The sequence below is a fragment of the Microtus pennsylvanicus genome, chromosome 11, assembly GCF_037038515.1.
Source record: "Microtus pennsylvanicus isolate mMicPen1 chromosome 11, mMicPen1.hap1, whole genome shotgun sequence".
In the NCBI taxonomy this organism is placed as follows: Eukaryota; Metazoa; Chordata; class Mammalia; order Rodentia; family Cricetidae; genus Microtus; species Microtus pennsylvanicus.
Genome location: NC_134589.1, coordinates 69,546,755 through 69,562,090, shown reverse-complemented (window position 1 = coordinate 69,562,090; position 15,336 = coordinate 69,546,755). Strand labels below are relative to the sequence as shown.

The 15,336-nt window shown below is 54.0% G+C and overlaps 1 protein-coding gene across 3 annotated transcripts in view; it reads right to left on the bottom strand.

Annotated features, from left to right (window-relative positions):
* Positions 1 to 876: 876 nt before the first annotated feature.
* Jade2 (jade family PHD finger 2) overlaps positions 877 to 15,336 on the bottom strand; it is a 50,161-nt gene continuing 35,701 nt past the window's right edge. For all 3 annotated transcript variants that reach the window (XM_075992703.1, XM_075992702.1, XM_075992704.1), the window contains exons 9-12: positions 14,618 to 15,082; positions 9,113 to 9,230; positions 6,232 to 6,363; positions 877 to 5,435 (exon numbers count right to left, since the gene is read on the bottom strand). In XM_075992703.1, coding sequence (XP_075848818.1) covers positions 4,657 to 5,435; positions 6,232 to 6,363; positions 9,113 to 9,230; positions 14,618 to 15,082 — 1,494 coding nt within the window. In that variant the 3' untranslated portion in view covers positions 877 to 4,656. The remainder of the gene's footprint in view (positions 5,436 to 6,231; positions 6,364 to 9,112; positions 9,231 to 14,617; positions 15,083 to 15,336) is intronic.

Here is a 15,336-nt window from a genome sequence, read left to right as displayed (position 1 = left end):
CCTGCCTCTGCTTCCCACACCACCACCACCTGGCTGGATTTTCAGTTTTCTAAAGTTGTGCATCTAACAGTGCCCATGTGGAGATTAGCAAACAACTGTACTCAGAATTACAAGCACACCAGGTCTTTATTTATTTATATATTTTTTAAAATTTTTTATTGAGAAAAACAAAAGTTTCCGCCTCCCCCCAGCCTCCCATTTCCCTCCCCCTCCTCCCGCCCTTCTCCCCTCTCTTTTTTTAAAAAAGCAGTTTCTGTAGTCTGATCTCAGACAAGTACCTCCCAGCATCTGCCCTAAACTTGCTAAGTCTCAGGATGACCTTGAACTTCCCATCCGCCCACCTCCACCTAAGTACTGGGACCACAACCATGTGCTACACCAGTTTCTAACGATTCTTCGGGACTCCAATGGGAGGTTGAGTGGGCACAACACCTTAGTAGTACACAGTCAATATACTAACCACCAAAGGAAGGAGTGATGCCCTTCCTCGGAGGCACCTTCCCTGTGCTGTGTCTGTCCCCACTAGACTGGGCATCCTCAGCTGGTACTGGAAGCCATTCCCTAGACCCCAGTGTGAGGCCAGAGTAGGGGCCGAGCAATAATAAAACAAACCGAGGCAGAATTCGCCACTGATTTCTGAGAAGATCTTCCCACACTTTCCAGTAGGGGGTGTGGAGCACAGCAGCCTTTCATGGGGCCCTTTACCTCTCACCAGAGTTGTGATTTTGGGTTGCCCCTTCATCCTTGACCCTGAATGCCAGGGGCTAACACTGAAGATCAAAGACACCCCATGAAGACACAGCCCGGCCACTGTTGGAGGCATGCGGTGGGATTCCCAGGTCTCCTGCCCGCCCAACGCAACAGAACCTCACAGCAGCCAGCACAGAAAACATTGCTTTATTAACTGAATTCGCCAACACACAAGGAGTGCAGTGGGCTCCTTAGACATAGACCCTGGTGGGGGCCGCAATCCAGAAGCCCCAGTGAGTGAGCAGGACAGGACAGGGCCGGAAACTATGCAGCAGCAGCAGGAGCAGCAGCAGCAGCACAATCATGCAGGGCACAGTGGGCACTGGCCACGCGCGGGTGACCGGACATTCTATTGCTCGTTAAGGGTTGCGAACAAGGACAATGTACAAAAAGGAGAAATAGGTCTTTGCGGTAATGAAAAATACATTTTTCTCTACAAAGGAATCTTCTCTAATACAAGAAAATAAATATTGCAACATAAGCCAAAAATAATTTAAAATTGCTCTTTTCAATATATTTTCAATATTTCTCTTGTATATTAACAAATGGCACATCACTTTCTTTGAAACAAAGACAGAAGGTGTCTCCTCCTGTGACATTCATATCACCCTCCCCACCGCCACCCCCAAATGATTTGGATGGAGCACAAGTCTGTGTCCGCGAGGGAAGGCGGCAGGAAGGGCCTTAAAGAACAACCAAAAGTCCCCGACTCCAACACCTCTGGCTCTTTGGCCAATGTGGCCAGCTAGGCCAAGGGCGCAGGAGAGTAGCCTCAAGGACCTTACTACAGAGATCACATATTGTTCTGCGGAGCTTCAGGCGGGAGCACAGGTTGGCCATATGTGGCAATGGCGGGGAAACCCTGTCTAACCTGCTGCCGAGGTTCCTGTAGAATCAGACAGTTGACTCTTTAGAAACCCTAGCAAGTCCCACAGGGTGTCCGCGCATGCTCACGTATGTGCACAGTGCTCTGCTGTTCACACACACACACACACACACACACACACACGCACGCACGCTCGCACACTTACTCACTCACTCAGAGTCCAACACTGATGCCCAGGAACCTGGGTGGCTGGTTTCTCCAATGAACCTGTGGCCCTTCCATTGCAGATTCTCACACCATGTACAAAGTCAGAGCCCATTTAATAAAGTAAATGAGCATCCTGTCTTTTTCTTTACTTGTTTCAAAACACACCTAATGATACATAAAAAATACTTTCCTTACATGTTAGCCTGTGTCCTGTGGCGAGAGGGAATGAGGTGAAAGGCAGCCAGGGCTGGTGGGAAGGGGACAATAGCCAGAATGAGTTAAAGAGCCTTTTCTGCCTCCCTAAGGAGGGGTAGTGGATGCGGGCAAGGGAACTGCCTCTGGCCTGAAAATGGTGCCTTGGTCGTAGTGTGGCAAAGCCATCTACACCATGGACAGTGGCCTGGGAAGAGCTAAGGGGAGAGAGAGGCTAATGGGGCATTCTTACCTCCCTGTCTCAAAAACCTTATCTCAAAGGTGGAGACAGCTGCCTGAGGAAGACTGCCTTAGGGCTTGGTCTAGTGAAGGGGCCCTCTCGCCAGCCATAGTAACAGACAACTGGGCTTCGTGGCAGGCAGGACCTAGTGGAAGGATCATGTCCAAAGCAGGTGCCAACTGCCAAGAGGCCCAGAACCCAGAGGTCAAAATAAAGAGGCTCTCTGAAGCGCCTCTCTTGCCTGCTCAGCCCTGGCCCCGGGGAAAGAGTGCCAGAGGCCCAGGAAAAGGGGTCAGATTTACCCCACTCATCACTAATGTCTACCAGCAGCGCCCAGCCCCTGCCCTGGGGTGGAACAGAGTGGTCAGGGCTGTGCCCTCCCTCGCCCTACAGTGTTTGGTTGTTCTTTAAGACCCCATGCCCTTTGCGTCCCAAAGGTCAGACCACCAGGCAATCCAGCAGACGAGGTTGCGACCCAAAGTGACTCAAAGCACAGGGTTAAGGAAGGTCTGTTCAAAGGCAGTAAACAAGAGACTGGGGTGGGGTGCTGACGCCAACACTGCATAGTCACTACTACCAAGATGGGCAGGCAGACTAAGTCTAGGTGGTAGCCGATGCCATCCCGAGGCCCAGTATCCTTGGAGTCCACCCCATGCCCTCGGAGTCCATTGGAATCAGACATGTTTGTCCAATCCACCAAACTGAAGTCATTATCTTTGTTTCTGATTTTGCTCAAACTCACCGTCGTACCTTGATAGTTTTGGAGTCGAGGTGGGTGAAGGTCCCGTGTATTTGCTCTTTGTGTATCTGTGCGGTGGCGATGGGGGAACCACGCTGGATTCGCAGTCAGGGTTCTCCCTCCCCAAAGGGGGGAGTCCTCAGAGTTTAGGACCACACTCACAGCGGCCCAGCCCAGGGACCATAAATCAACAGCAGCAGCGGTGGCAGGCAGCAGTCTCCTCCTCCGAGGCCTTGGGCCCTTTTCTGTAGGTGTGTGCAATAACCAAGTCTCAGAACTCTGTTGCTAACCAACTCCTTTGAAACGGAAGTTCAAGTCGACAGTTGTCAGGTCCGGGCTGTGCTGTGTATTATGGTCAAAATATTCTTTGGCATTCTCAGGATGATTCGACTGGTTCACTGGACTTTTGCAAGGTTCTGGTTGGAGAAGTTCTGGCTTTACCAGTGGTGGAAGTGACCCAAGAGTAATTCGTAAAAGAAAAAAATTCAAATGTTTTCACGGAATTCCTTTGTTCCCTGAGCTATCACCCTGGGGCCACTCCATCAAAACTCTTCAGAACTACCTGGGGACTTGGAGGAGGAGGGATTGAAGAGGGGTAGGGAAGAGGGTACGTCAGGGAGGGAAAAGGGGGTTAAGGCGCCAAGGGACAAAGGGACACAGGAAGATCCAGCAATACTTCAACCAGCCCCAGCAGGCCAACAGTGGCCTGCCCTGGGCCCCGGGATCCCACTACACTTGTTGGAAGGATGTTTCCAGAAGGAAACCGAAGAGGAAGCTCATCTCTTAGCAGGACTAGGAAACTTCAAAAGGCAAACGGTCTGGTCTGGCCAGCTCCATGTGGAGAGGGCAGACGGTGGCCGAGACTGGCCCCAAAGGAAGAAAGGAAGTTGAAGCCCCAGAGTGATTCTCTGCAGTGGGCTGATCTGAGCCCCAAGCCCCAGGCTGGGCACTGGCCCTCCCTTGGAGCCTTCCACCCTTGGACGGGTGGTTGGCTGTTTGGGGAGTCCCCTGAGTAAAAGCACAGCTCAGGAAGGATTCTGGGAACCACTTCCCAGAGCTGCTTGGGCTGGGCACTGGCAGGGACAGAGCAGCAAGGGAGGGGAGGGGGGTTGCGGGTGGGCGGGCGGGCCTCAGATGTTGTGGGCTATTTGGGAGCCAGCGGGCCCCCTGCACCCCTTCAGTGCTTTCTCATAGAAACTCGTTGTGCTTGTGACAGTGAAGAGACTGGGTGTCACCCCTTATTCTTCCTTAGGGATCAGTGGAGTGCAGCAGGACACCTCCCCCACACCCAAAACAGACCCCAGTGCAATCTGCAGGGGGGACAAGGTGGGGCAGGCCCTGGAATGGCCCATCTGCCATGAAATAATGCCCAAACGACAGTCTGTGTCACCCAGTGGCAGTGGGCAGGAGCCCTGAGCTCTCCCTCACCTTGTCTACATCAAGCCAGAAGCCCAGCGATGTTGCATGGGCTGGGACAGGGTGGCACATAGAACCTGGCATAGCCCCTGGCCAGGGCCACGGGAGGAATCCTAATGTCCTAGGCCAGCACAGAGGAAAGACAACGGAGTGGAATTCAGAACTCTCTCTATATTAAAAATAAAACCACGACAGAGTGGTGGGTCTGGGACACTCAGCAGTTGGAAATGGCAGTTGTGATTGGGCTGAGACCCTGTGGGGGGACCAGGGCAGGGCCCCGGTGAGTTAGGAGGCCAGTACCCCCATGCGAACCACCTCCTCTGCTCCTGCCTCTAAATCAGAGTCGCTCATCTCCTCGTCAGAGAAGTAGCCGTCAGCCTCGGTGTCGAAGTGCAGGCTGACCTTTGGCCTCTCGGTCACAGCAGATGACAGTCCCGTCCCAGCGTCAGACCTAGTGCTTGGAGGTTTCCGACTGACCTTGATCTCTCGGGGTGGCCGGAGCCTGCCCAAGGGCTTGGGGCTCACTGTAGGGCCAGGCACTTGGACATTCAAGTCGGAAGCCACGAGGGCTGTCTCGTCCAGGGTCTCGGAGGCCAGCGGTGGGGGGCTTTCCAGTGCTGCTGGGACAGGACAGTCCCCAGCTGGAGGGCTGGACGGCAAATGAGAAGAGGTCCTCCGTGGTGGCTTTCTGGCGGGTGGTCCTTGCGTGCCCTTGCCACTGCCAGCATCCTGCGCCCAGGGCTTCTTGGGTGGCTTGTCTGGAGTGGTCCGTGCGCTGGGCCCATCCTGAAGCGGGGGTGGTTTCTTTTTGGCAGGCAGGCGAGTGCGGCCTCGGGCCTTCCTGGCAGGGTCACCAGGCCGCAGTGAGGGGTCCCTCATGAAGCTGAGTAGCGTCTCCTCATCCTGCAGCAATTCCTCGGAGAGCAGACCCGGAGCGGGATCCTCCCGGTGCCCACTGTTCAAAGACCACTCGCTCATGGCCATGTCTTCCGCCGTGATGTGCACCGACTGTGCCAACCAGCTATTGAAGAAAGTGCCGTCGATGGGGAACGAGGTGGAAAGACCTGACGGGTGTGAGAACAAAAGCAGGTGTGTATCACGCTTTCGGGTAGCCCAAGACAACCAACCCACCCAGGCAAGACACCTGGTTCTGTCTATCCCTCCCACCAAGGCCACCGAAGAGCGGGGCCAGACACTGTCCCTGAACGCCAGGGTGACCAACCCGAGGACTGGCTTTGCAAATTGTGTAGCAGAGCGGAGAGGAAGGGAAATAGTGAGTTCCTTGCTCAATGGCTAAGAATTTCAAAGTGGGAAGAACAGAGAGGCCACCAGGGGGCACTGCGTCTTTATAGGCTGTTCCTCCAGCTGCTTGGAGGAAAGCACCTGTCAGAGATGTCTCCCTGAGACAGGGTGGCCAGGAGCAGTTTCAGCTTTGGTCTATTGTGACAGGGACTAGGGGGTCTGCTGTCACTTCTCTTGGTCTCTGGGTGGCTCAAGAAGGGTTGACTGGGGTTGAGCAAACAGCCCGTGTGTGTGTGGGGGGGGGGTGGAGGTGGAAACTCCGGAAGGGTGGAACAGGGAGGGACAGACTTCTTGGGGTCTTCCCCTCCCACCACTGGGCTGATTTCTAGGGACCTCTGGGAGGATCCAGCATTCTGGCCAGGGCAGCTCCTGAGCTGACAGAACTGTCTCCATCCAGCTAGAAGTCTTGGGATCTCAGGTGAAGGGAGGCTGCAATGGTGTGGGCACCGGTCTAAGTGGCTCTTCTGAGGCGGCCAACTCTGCTTCACGCCGCTGGCCTCCTATGGGGTGAAGCTGAAAGAGCCGGTGCATGCCAGCTCACAAGGGCCCCTCACTTACCCAGCTGCCCCAGGACAGATTCAGGCCCAGCCTTTATTTTCTCTTTCTTCTCGGGGCTGCTGCCCTTGGGACCCTCGCGGCCTTTCCTCTTCGAGTCACTCCTCTTGCCCTTTGTTCGCCTCCCAGGAGGCTCTAGGTTAGAGAAAGAGAGTTAAACTTGAGAGGCAGCCCAGTGGCCCTCCATCAATTGTGTCTATCCTCCTGGACACCAAGGTTACAGTCAGGGTGTCAGACACAGGCAGAGCTGGAGGAGAACTGCCCACGGCTCTAGGAAGGCCTTGGCTTGGACTTTAGTATGATCTACGAAATGGACAGTCCTTGCTGAGTCCTGTGGGTGACAACAGTGACTGGATGTTCTATGGACAGGGTAGGACCAGGAGCTGGACACAGGGCAGAAGAGCATCACCTGGGGCTAAGAGGCTTAGTTTCGGGGCTGACACCACAGCCAAACGCCTCTTAACCTGCTTCTGTGGTGACACGGAGGTTCCAGTTTTGTATCTGGCACTCGCGTCCCCTTGGTCTACAAAAGAAGGTCCCCAGTTCCTCAGCAGAAGCATTTCCTGAACACTGTTTTAAATGGGTGCAAGTCGTGTCCTGAGATGTTCTCACCCTGAAAGCCTTTAGCTGGACCCCAGTTTCCTTGCCTGTTACACGGTCCCCAGGCATGAGACCTCCCATGTTTCACCCTGGTCCCCACAGCCTCCTCTAGGCATCATCCCTCCCCTAGGTTCATCCATTTCAATCAGGGGTAAAGCAGTCTCCTTTGAAGAGGCACTGCACCGAACAATGGTGCTTTCTCCTACCCAGGACAAGGAGCTACAGCATCTCTAGACCTTAGGTTGGGGTGCAGACACTCCGGCGTGTAGGATTCTGTGCTCCAAGGCGCTACTCCTTGCTAATCTTAACTTCCTTGAACACAAGGACTTTGTACGGGCTTTGGGAGTTCTCAGGAAGACATGTGTGGCCTCCTCCAAGTGCTGTGGTGTCCTCCTCAATACCTGTCCCCGAACCGCCACTGACCGCACATCCTGGGACACTAGTGTCCCCCTCAATACCTCCGTCCCCAAACCGCCACTGACCGCGCATCCTGGGACACTAGTGTGTCCCTCAATACCTCCGTCCCCAAATCGCCACTGACCGCGCATCCTAGGACACTTTACTTTCTCGCTCCAGAGAGCAAACTGTAAGCAGGCTAGAAAGGTCTGGAGGCTACAGAGCAGACGATTCTGCAAGCCCATGACCTGCTCTGACCTCTGTAAAACGCCACAGTAATTTCCTTCCTTTTTTCCTTTGATTATGCTGGGTTTAATTCCCAGCACTCATAGGTGGCTCATGACCATCTTTAGCTCTAGTCCCAGGAGATCTGACACCCCCTTTAACATCCATAGGCACCAGGGATACAGGCAGGGCATGTACAGATATGCAGCCAAAACATTCACACACATAATAAATATAGGTAAGAAAATGGTTCTTAGCCAGGCAGCTGCGCATGCCTCCAGCCCTCAGGAGGCAGAGGCAGAAGAATCTCTTGAATTCAACGCCTGCCTGGTCGACAGATAGCCAGGGCTATACAGAGAAACCCTGTCTCATAAAACAAGCAACAAAGAAAATGGTTCTTATATAGTCAGGGATGGTCTTGAACTTACTACGTGGTTGTGGATGACCTGAAACTCCTGATCCTTTGGCCTCTACTTCCCTAGTGCTAGGATTACAGATGTGCGCCAGAACAAACATCTGGTTCTATGCAGTGCTGAGGATCAAACCCAGGACTTCATGCATGTTAGGCAAGGGCCCTATCAAGTAAGCTATGCGCCCAGCCACTCAGAGACCAGAAGAGGGTGCTGGATGCCCTGGAACTGGAGGTACAGACAGTTGTGAGCCAGCAATTGAGTCCACATCTTCTGGAAGAACAGCCAGTGCTCTTAATCCCTGAGTCATCTATCTCTCCAACTTTTTTTTCTTTGTAATTTGAATTTTCTTTCTTTCTTTCTTTCTTTCTTTCTTTCTTTCTTTCTTTCTTTCTTTCTTTCTTTCTTTCTTTCTAAGAAAGGAGCTCAGTATGTAGCCCAGGCTAACCCTGAACTCAAAATCCTCTGGTTTCAACCTCTTGCGCACTGGGTTCACAGGTATGTTCCATCACCTACCTGGCTTCCACGAATGCTGGTAGCCCCAAAGGCTAAAGGGAACAACTCAGCTACTGGCAGAGAAGGGGGCAGCATTCCCTCTAATGGCACCCAGCAGCTCTCCTCCTCTTCCACTCAAGTCCCAGAATGACCCACAGGCTGAGTGGGCAGGGGCAGTCCACGTCTCCAAAGCTGTCTACCCGGTCATTTCTGCTGCACATGTTCAACATTTGCGTGTGATGGCATGTGTACGTGGGGTGCTAAGCATGTCTTCCTTAACGTGTCCAGAGTCCATAACTAACCAATGCAATCAACATCAAGACCTTTGCCCCCGATTTCTAGATTTGGATAAATGAATGTTATACCCAGAGAACGAAAGAGGACAAAGAAAATACAGCTGATTGGAGCCGCAATCTCATCACGCAAAACCAGAGAGAAGAAATGCACGGCCTCATCTCTGCGCAGCTGCCTCCCTGTGGACTGACCCCCCCAGGCACGCCAGGATTCAGGGAAGTTGGCCAGCTCCTGCCTATCTTGAGTCCAGCAGAGCCAGGAAAACTGTGGATCTGCACCTGTCCTTATGCAAGCAAAGCCACTGTTGATAGAACTGGGCTGTCCCAGGGAGCCAGTGGTGCCGGAGGGAAGCTTGAAAGTCACAGCTCCAACTCTGGCTCCTTGCCTACTCACACAACCAGGGCCTTGACAGGTTCCCTATGGGTCTGATGACTGCAATGGAGGAGGGAAGGTGCAGCACCTACCTCGACACAGGTCTTGCTCCATAAGCTTCATCTGCAGGTGGAATATCTGCTCCTGGAGCTTGCAGATGGTATGCTTTGTTCTCTCGCGCCTTGTCACCATGTAGCACAGGTTCCTAACCTGAGGAGACGGAAGAGAGGTTTCTCACCATCTCAGACAGGCCATCCCAAGGAGCCTCGTTGCTGGAGAAAGCAGTGTTTCCGGATGTGGGCCACGGCTGCTACTTCCCGTCTGCCCAAGACATTTGAGAATTCACTACCACACCCTGAGTGTGCAGGGAGTATCTGGTCTCTCCATCACATACCTTTCCCAGCAAAGCAACTCCTCAGAGACAAGCATCACTGTAAATCCCAGCACCCGCCCCAAGGTACCAGAGGCACTGTACTTTCAAATGAGCATAATCTGGCAGAATAGCTTTCCCAAGTCTACTTGCTACACCAGGACCTGAGCCAGGCCCCTGCCACTTCCACCAATGCTCATGTATCCACAGAGACACGATGTTTTACTTTATAAAGGACAGCAACCTCTTACAACCTCTTAACTTTCTCAGGCCGGCCGAGAGAGTCCCTACAGCAGGCTCTGAAGTCGACAGGACAGGGACACATTCTTCAGGCTATCTGGAAGCATCTAAGGTCAACCTGTCAGTGCCCCCCCCCCTGTTTTCTCACACACTTTTCAGGTGCTGAGGCCAGGAATCAGCCCTTGAGACACTCCCTTGGTCTGGCATTTCCTTTGGGTTCATATGGAGCTTTCCAGAAACAGGGACAGCTGTTTTTGATCACAGCTGTTCAGCCTGAATCCTATTTCCACCGAGGTCTTCCTCCATCTAGTCCCACGTTGGTCTTCAGGTCTGACTTAGTTAAGTCTCTCTGTCCTTAAGCTGCCTGAGGTGGCCTTTAATTCAAACTCCTCCTTCTTAGCATGAACTCCTCCTAGTTCAAGGGAGCATGGCCAGATCTCTGTTGGGTACGGCTTCCCCCCTTTCTTTTCTGAGACTAGTTGTGAAAAAGATTCTAGAAGATCAAATATCAGCCTACAAGCATCAATAGGATGGATTCAGTACAGACTCTCCTGGGATTTTCCATGTGTGTACTCCCAATCTGCACTGTGAACACCAGGCCACCACGGTACACCCATCACTGACCCCAGTTTTACCAATTCCCATGTTCAGTCCCTTCCTCAAGGGACAGCCCTCGACTTTGACCACTTGGTGCCAGCCTTGGACCCTCCTACCATGGCCCACCTTCCAACCAGCCTCCTCTCCAGAATTCTGCACACCAGCCTGGTTCTGTGCCTATTGTTTGGGAGGAATTTGTAGAAAGCAACAAGGTCAGGTTCTCTCTTTCCAGAGCAGAGGAGCTCCCTGACCCAGGACTAGAGGGTGGCAAGGCTTCCTGGATAAAGGGACAGCTAACCTCAGCAGGAGGCCTAGCTAGGCCTTGTGGTGACAGTGTCATGGGGGGGGGCAAAGCCAACCAGCAGGGGGTAGGGGTGGGGAGCAGGCTCTGGGGGTACTCTATTGGGCCCATGACTCGGTCTCGCCTCCACCCACAACTGACCCATCAGTATGTTTACATCAGTCTGTCCTGGTGACTGACACCATCTCCCTTCACAGCCTGGTCCTGCCCATCCCCCAGCCTTTCACAGGGACAGTAAAGCCATCCCTCAGCAATGCTCTTGAAATGCAAATCAGACCACTTCCTGGCGGACTTACACCTTCCAGGGCCTCTATATGGGTTGACTTCACCAAGATTTCCTGCTGGGAACCTCAGAATGGGACGTGAGGGCTGAGAAGATAAAATTAGCTAAAATGAAGTCATCCGGGGTCAGGGTGGGCCCTTTCGTCAATTGACTGGTGTCCTTAGAGAAGGCTGAATGAAGACAAAGGGCCAGAGGATGGAGTGGTGACAGAGGTAGAGAATGGAGTGACTGTCCACCAGCCAAGTGCTGCTCAGGATTTTGGCAAGAGACCCCAATCTAGGGACTGACAAGGAGGAAAATGGCAGGGTCCAAAAATGGCAGGATCCACCTCCCACTGGTCCTCTCCATCCCTCAGAGGGCAACAGGGGAGGGGCTCCCACAGGCTCCTGAGGGCCCCTGCCACCCTCCTGGCTCCCACACAAGGTCCGTTCAGCCTCTGGAAGAACTCGTGTAGCCAGAACCACAATCGCACCCCTGCAGGGCCTGACAGCCAGTGTGGTTGCTAGGGGACATGAGCTGGCATTTGCAGGGCTGATGTCCACTACTGCAATTTTTCTGTCAGCCATGAGTAACTCCGGAGGAAGCAGCGGCCGTGCCCATCCACACAGCACCTGCCAACGTCCAGGCCTGCGGCTGAACAGCCAGTAAAGACACCCATGCCGGAGCTCCAGGTCTCGCTCCTCTTGGGAACCCACTCTGGGGACACAGAGCTGAACTGCTTCTGGGGACAAAGGTGACAATGAACCTGCAATGGGCTAAGTAAGGGGCCTCATATCCCTCTAATTCTAGCACTAGGGAGGGTGAGGCAGGAGGATTGCCATGGGTCTGAGGCTAGCCTGGGCTACAGGGTGAGACCTAGCCTCAAACAGAATAAACCACACAGGCCACTGTCCTTGTGTGACCCCATGCCCAACTGGATCCTTGCTTCCATTTCTCGGAAAAGGAAACAGAAACAGTCATAGAGCTGGGGGATGGGCGGGGGAGACTAGAGTCAGTAAACGGCCAGGCCACCCAAGACCTCCAACTCCAACTCACTCCAGAAGCAGGCCCGAGCTGGCCTGGTGCCCAGGCAAAGGCGGGGCACTCTCTGCTATTGGCTCTAGGCCATGTTTGGAGACTGGGCCTGTTGGCCAGGCCACTGCCACCATGGGGCTCTGCAGAGACCACCCTCCCCTGCTTGATTTTCATTGGTCTAAATCACCAACGTGTGGTCCTGGGAGGGCCCAAGGTTGGGTGTCAACGCTATCTGATAGCTGTGTTCAGCTCTGAGGACCCTGGGAAGCAGTTTAGAAAAGGGGCTTCTGTTACAAGCCCCCAAGAGCTGTCATAGTGTTCCAAGTATTTCCAAGTTCTCACACCTCTTCTTTAGATGCTCAGATAGGTGTCACTCTGCCCTTGGAGCGATCTGTGGTCGCCCTACCTGCCCTGAGCCTTTAGATCCTGACTGGTCAGGCTTGCCGGCATAGTAGGCCTCGCCAGCCTCAGACAGTAGCCCCTGTATCAGCTGACACCGGGGTGGGAGGCTGAAGGGATAAGAGGACACACTTGCTCAGGAAAATCTACACAACTGTTAACAGCCAATATTGCTTTTCTCAACTCCCATTCCCATTTTCGAAGTCCAAATCCAAGGTCAAGCTCCAGCCCAAGGAGACTGAGGCTTCCTATCAGTTCACCCACCCCCCTGAGCCCCAGCGGCTGAGCCTGCCTTCTGGGCAGGGAAGGTCTTCCTCAGGAAGTCAAGTCAGGTGGGGGCCATACCCAGGCTGACCAGCGCAGACCATGAGGTAAAATCTGCTAGGTCCTCTGGGACAGTGATGACCCTGGAGACCTGGGGGTGGGGCTTTGGAGAGGCCTCAGGACAACTTCCATAGGAGCTGTGATCTCCTCGTGACAGCAGGCTGAACTGCCTGGGAAACAGAGGCTGCAATGCAACCAGCTTTCCCCTCTGGCCTGGCTGAACCAGGGACATGTGATTCTTACCACACGGCCTCCTGACCTGGTGGCAGACTTAGTGGCTGTCAGGCAGTGAGGTTCCTCTCCGGCCACCAGGGCAGGGCAGATGTGCCGAATGGGGAAGCCGAGGACAATCACTGTTACTCCACACAGCTCAGCACCCATCTGACAGACGGGCTCACTGAGACACAGACAGGAAAAGTCACTCCACACAGCTCAGCACCCATCTGACAGACGGGCTCACTGAGGCACAGACAGGAAAAGTCACTCCACACAGCTCAGCACCCATCTGACAGACGGGCTCACTGAGACACAGACAGGAAAAGTCACTCCACACAGCTCAGCACCCATCTGACAGACAGGCTCACTGAGGCACAGACAGGAAAAGTCACTCCACACAGCTCAGCACCCATCTGACAGACAGGCTCACTGAGGCACAGACAGGAAAAGTCACTCCACACAGCTCAGCACCCATCTGACAGACAGGCTCACTGAGACACAGACAGAAAAAGTCACTCCACACAGCTCAGCACCCATCTGACAGACCGGCTCACTGAGACACAGACAGAAAAAGTCACTCCACACAGTTCAGCACCCATCTGACAGACAGGCTCACTGAGACACAGACAGAAAAAGTCACTCCACACAGCTCAGCACCCATCTGACAGACCAGCTCACTGAGACACAGACAGGAAAAGCCACTCCACACAGCTCAGCACCCATCTGACAGACAGGCTCACTGAGGCACAGACAGGAAAAGCCACTCCACACAGCACAGCACAGCACAGATCTGACAGACCGGCTCACTGAGGCACAGACAGGAAAAGCAGTCAATAACAGAGTCCCTCTGAGGCTTCCAATCAGGACTGTCTCCTAACACAGCCCAGGAAGAGATGACATGTTACCTGGGCCCATGAAGGACACCGTGATACGATTCTACAGCTCTCTGAACCCTAGAATTTAACGTTCAGAAAAGAAACGCCAGAGCAGCTCCTGGAATTCAGAGGACCCGTCTACGGATCCAGAGTATTCACCTCCCTCAGACCCACAGGTACCACCAGGGCCCAAGCCACACCTCTATCCTGTATCCTAGAATGAAGACGGACGTGTTTGTAGCTCTCTCTCTCTCTCTCACTCAGGCGAGGCCTGGAATACCTCTGTGGGGGAATGTCTGATGTTAGGGGGTCACCTTGTTCCCTGTTCTCTGTCCGGCAGTCCATGGAGTCACAGCCACCAGGTCCCTGCCCGCCCAGGTCCAGCCAGGACAAGCTTGCCTGGTAACTGGACAATTCCAGTTCTCAATGCCTCAAGACAGAGACTTCCCGGGTAATACTGACTCCTCTGGTCCTAGTCACCTTTCACAGAAGTCAGAAGTGGGACTACAGGCAGTGGTTACTAGAATCCTTCCCTCCTGTCCCCATAGGCCACCTTCACCAAGGCCTGGGAAAAGGCTGGAACAAGAGAGACTCAGAAGCCGGGTGGTGGTGGCACACGCCTTTAATCTCAGCACTCAGGAGGCAGGGATCAAGGCCAGCCTGGTCTACAGAGCATGTTCCAGGACAGCCAGGGCTGTTACACAGCCCTGTCTCAAACCCCTGCTCCGAGAGAGAGAGAGAGAGAGAGAGAGAGAGAGAGAGAGAGAGAGAGAGAGACAGACAGACAGACAGACAGACAGACAGACAGACAGAGTCAAAGACCAAGAGTCTGCAGAATCGGTCTGTGAAACACCCTCATCCCATATTGTCTTCTAATCCTGGCAGCCTTCCTGCCCGAGCCCTGGCTGCTCCAGGCAGGGCACATGGAATCTTAGCCAAGGTCTTAGGCAAAGCCTCTGACCCACCGGGGCCACTTACCCTCTCCAGGTCCTGCCTCAGATGGGTAAAAAGCTTCAGGCGGCGATAGAGGACATCCTGCTCCTGCTGGGCCAGGTTGTCCACCTCGTCGGTCTTGGGTGTGAGCAGTGGTTGGTTGGCATTGGCTCTCCTCTTCAGCTTCCAGTACTGGTAGATGAAGTCCACCAGCGCTTCGGCCAGGTCCAGCCGTTCGGCCACCTCTGCCGGCTCTACCAGCTCATAGAAGTTTTCTTCTAGCTGCTGCAGCCGCTGCTTGCGTAGGGTCACCTTTTCCAGGTCCTCGACGGCCTGGCTGGGTTCCACGGGCTCAGGAGTAGGCTCATTCCGAGGGCCCCCGTCACTGTGCTCCTGGCAGAGTGACTTGAACTTGACCTCATCGTTGTCAGCTAATATAGTCCGCATTTCCAGGCCTCGGTCAAAGGCGCACGTGACGTGGAACGCCGTGATGCAGGAAGGCATGGAACACTGGAGAGGGGGGAAGAACAGGGTCAGGCATCAAAGGAGCCCCAGGAACAACGGTGGGTGCTGGGGAGAGCCTACATAAAATGGCATGGGCTCCGACATCTCAATGTGGAAGGAGCTTTGGCAGGAAAAACCCAGGAGCCCTGGGGCAGCTGGAAAGGTAATGGAACAAATCCCAGGTACCCCCGAGGGAGCCAACAACCAGAAGGTGATGACTCTCCTGGGGACAAGATGCCGTGTGCTGTGGGAAAAATTAC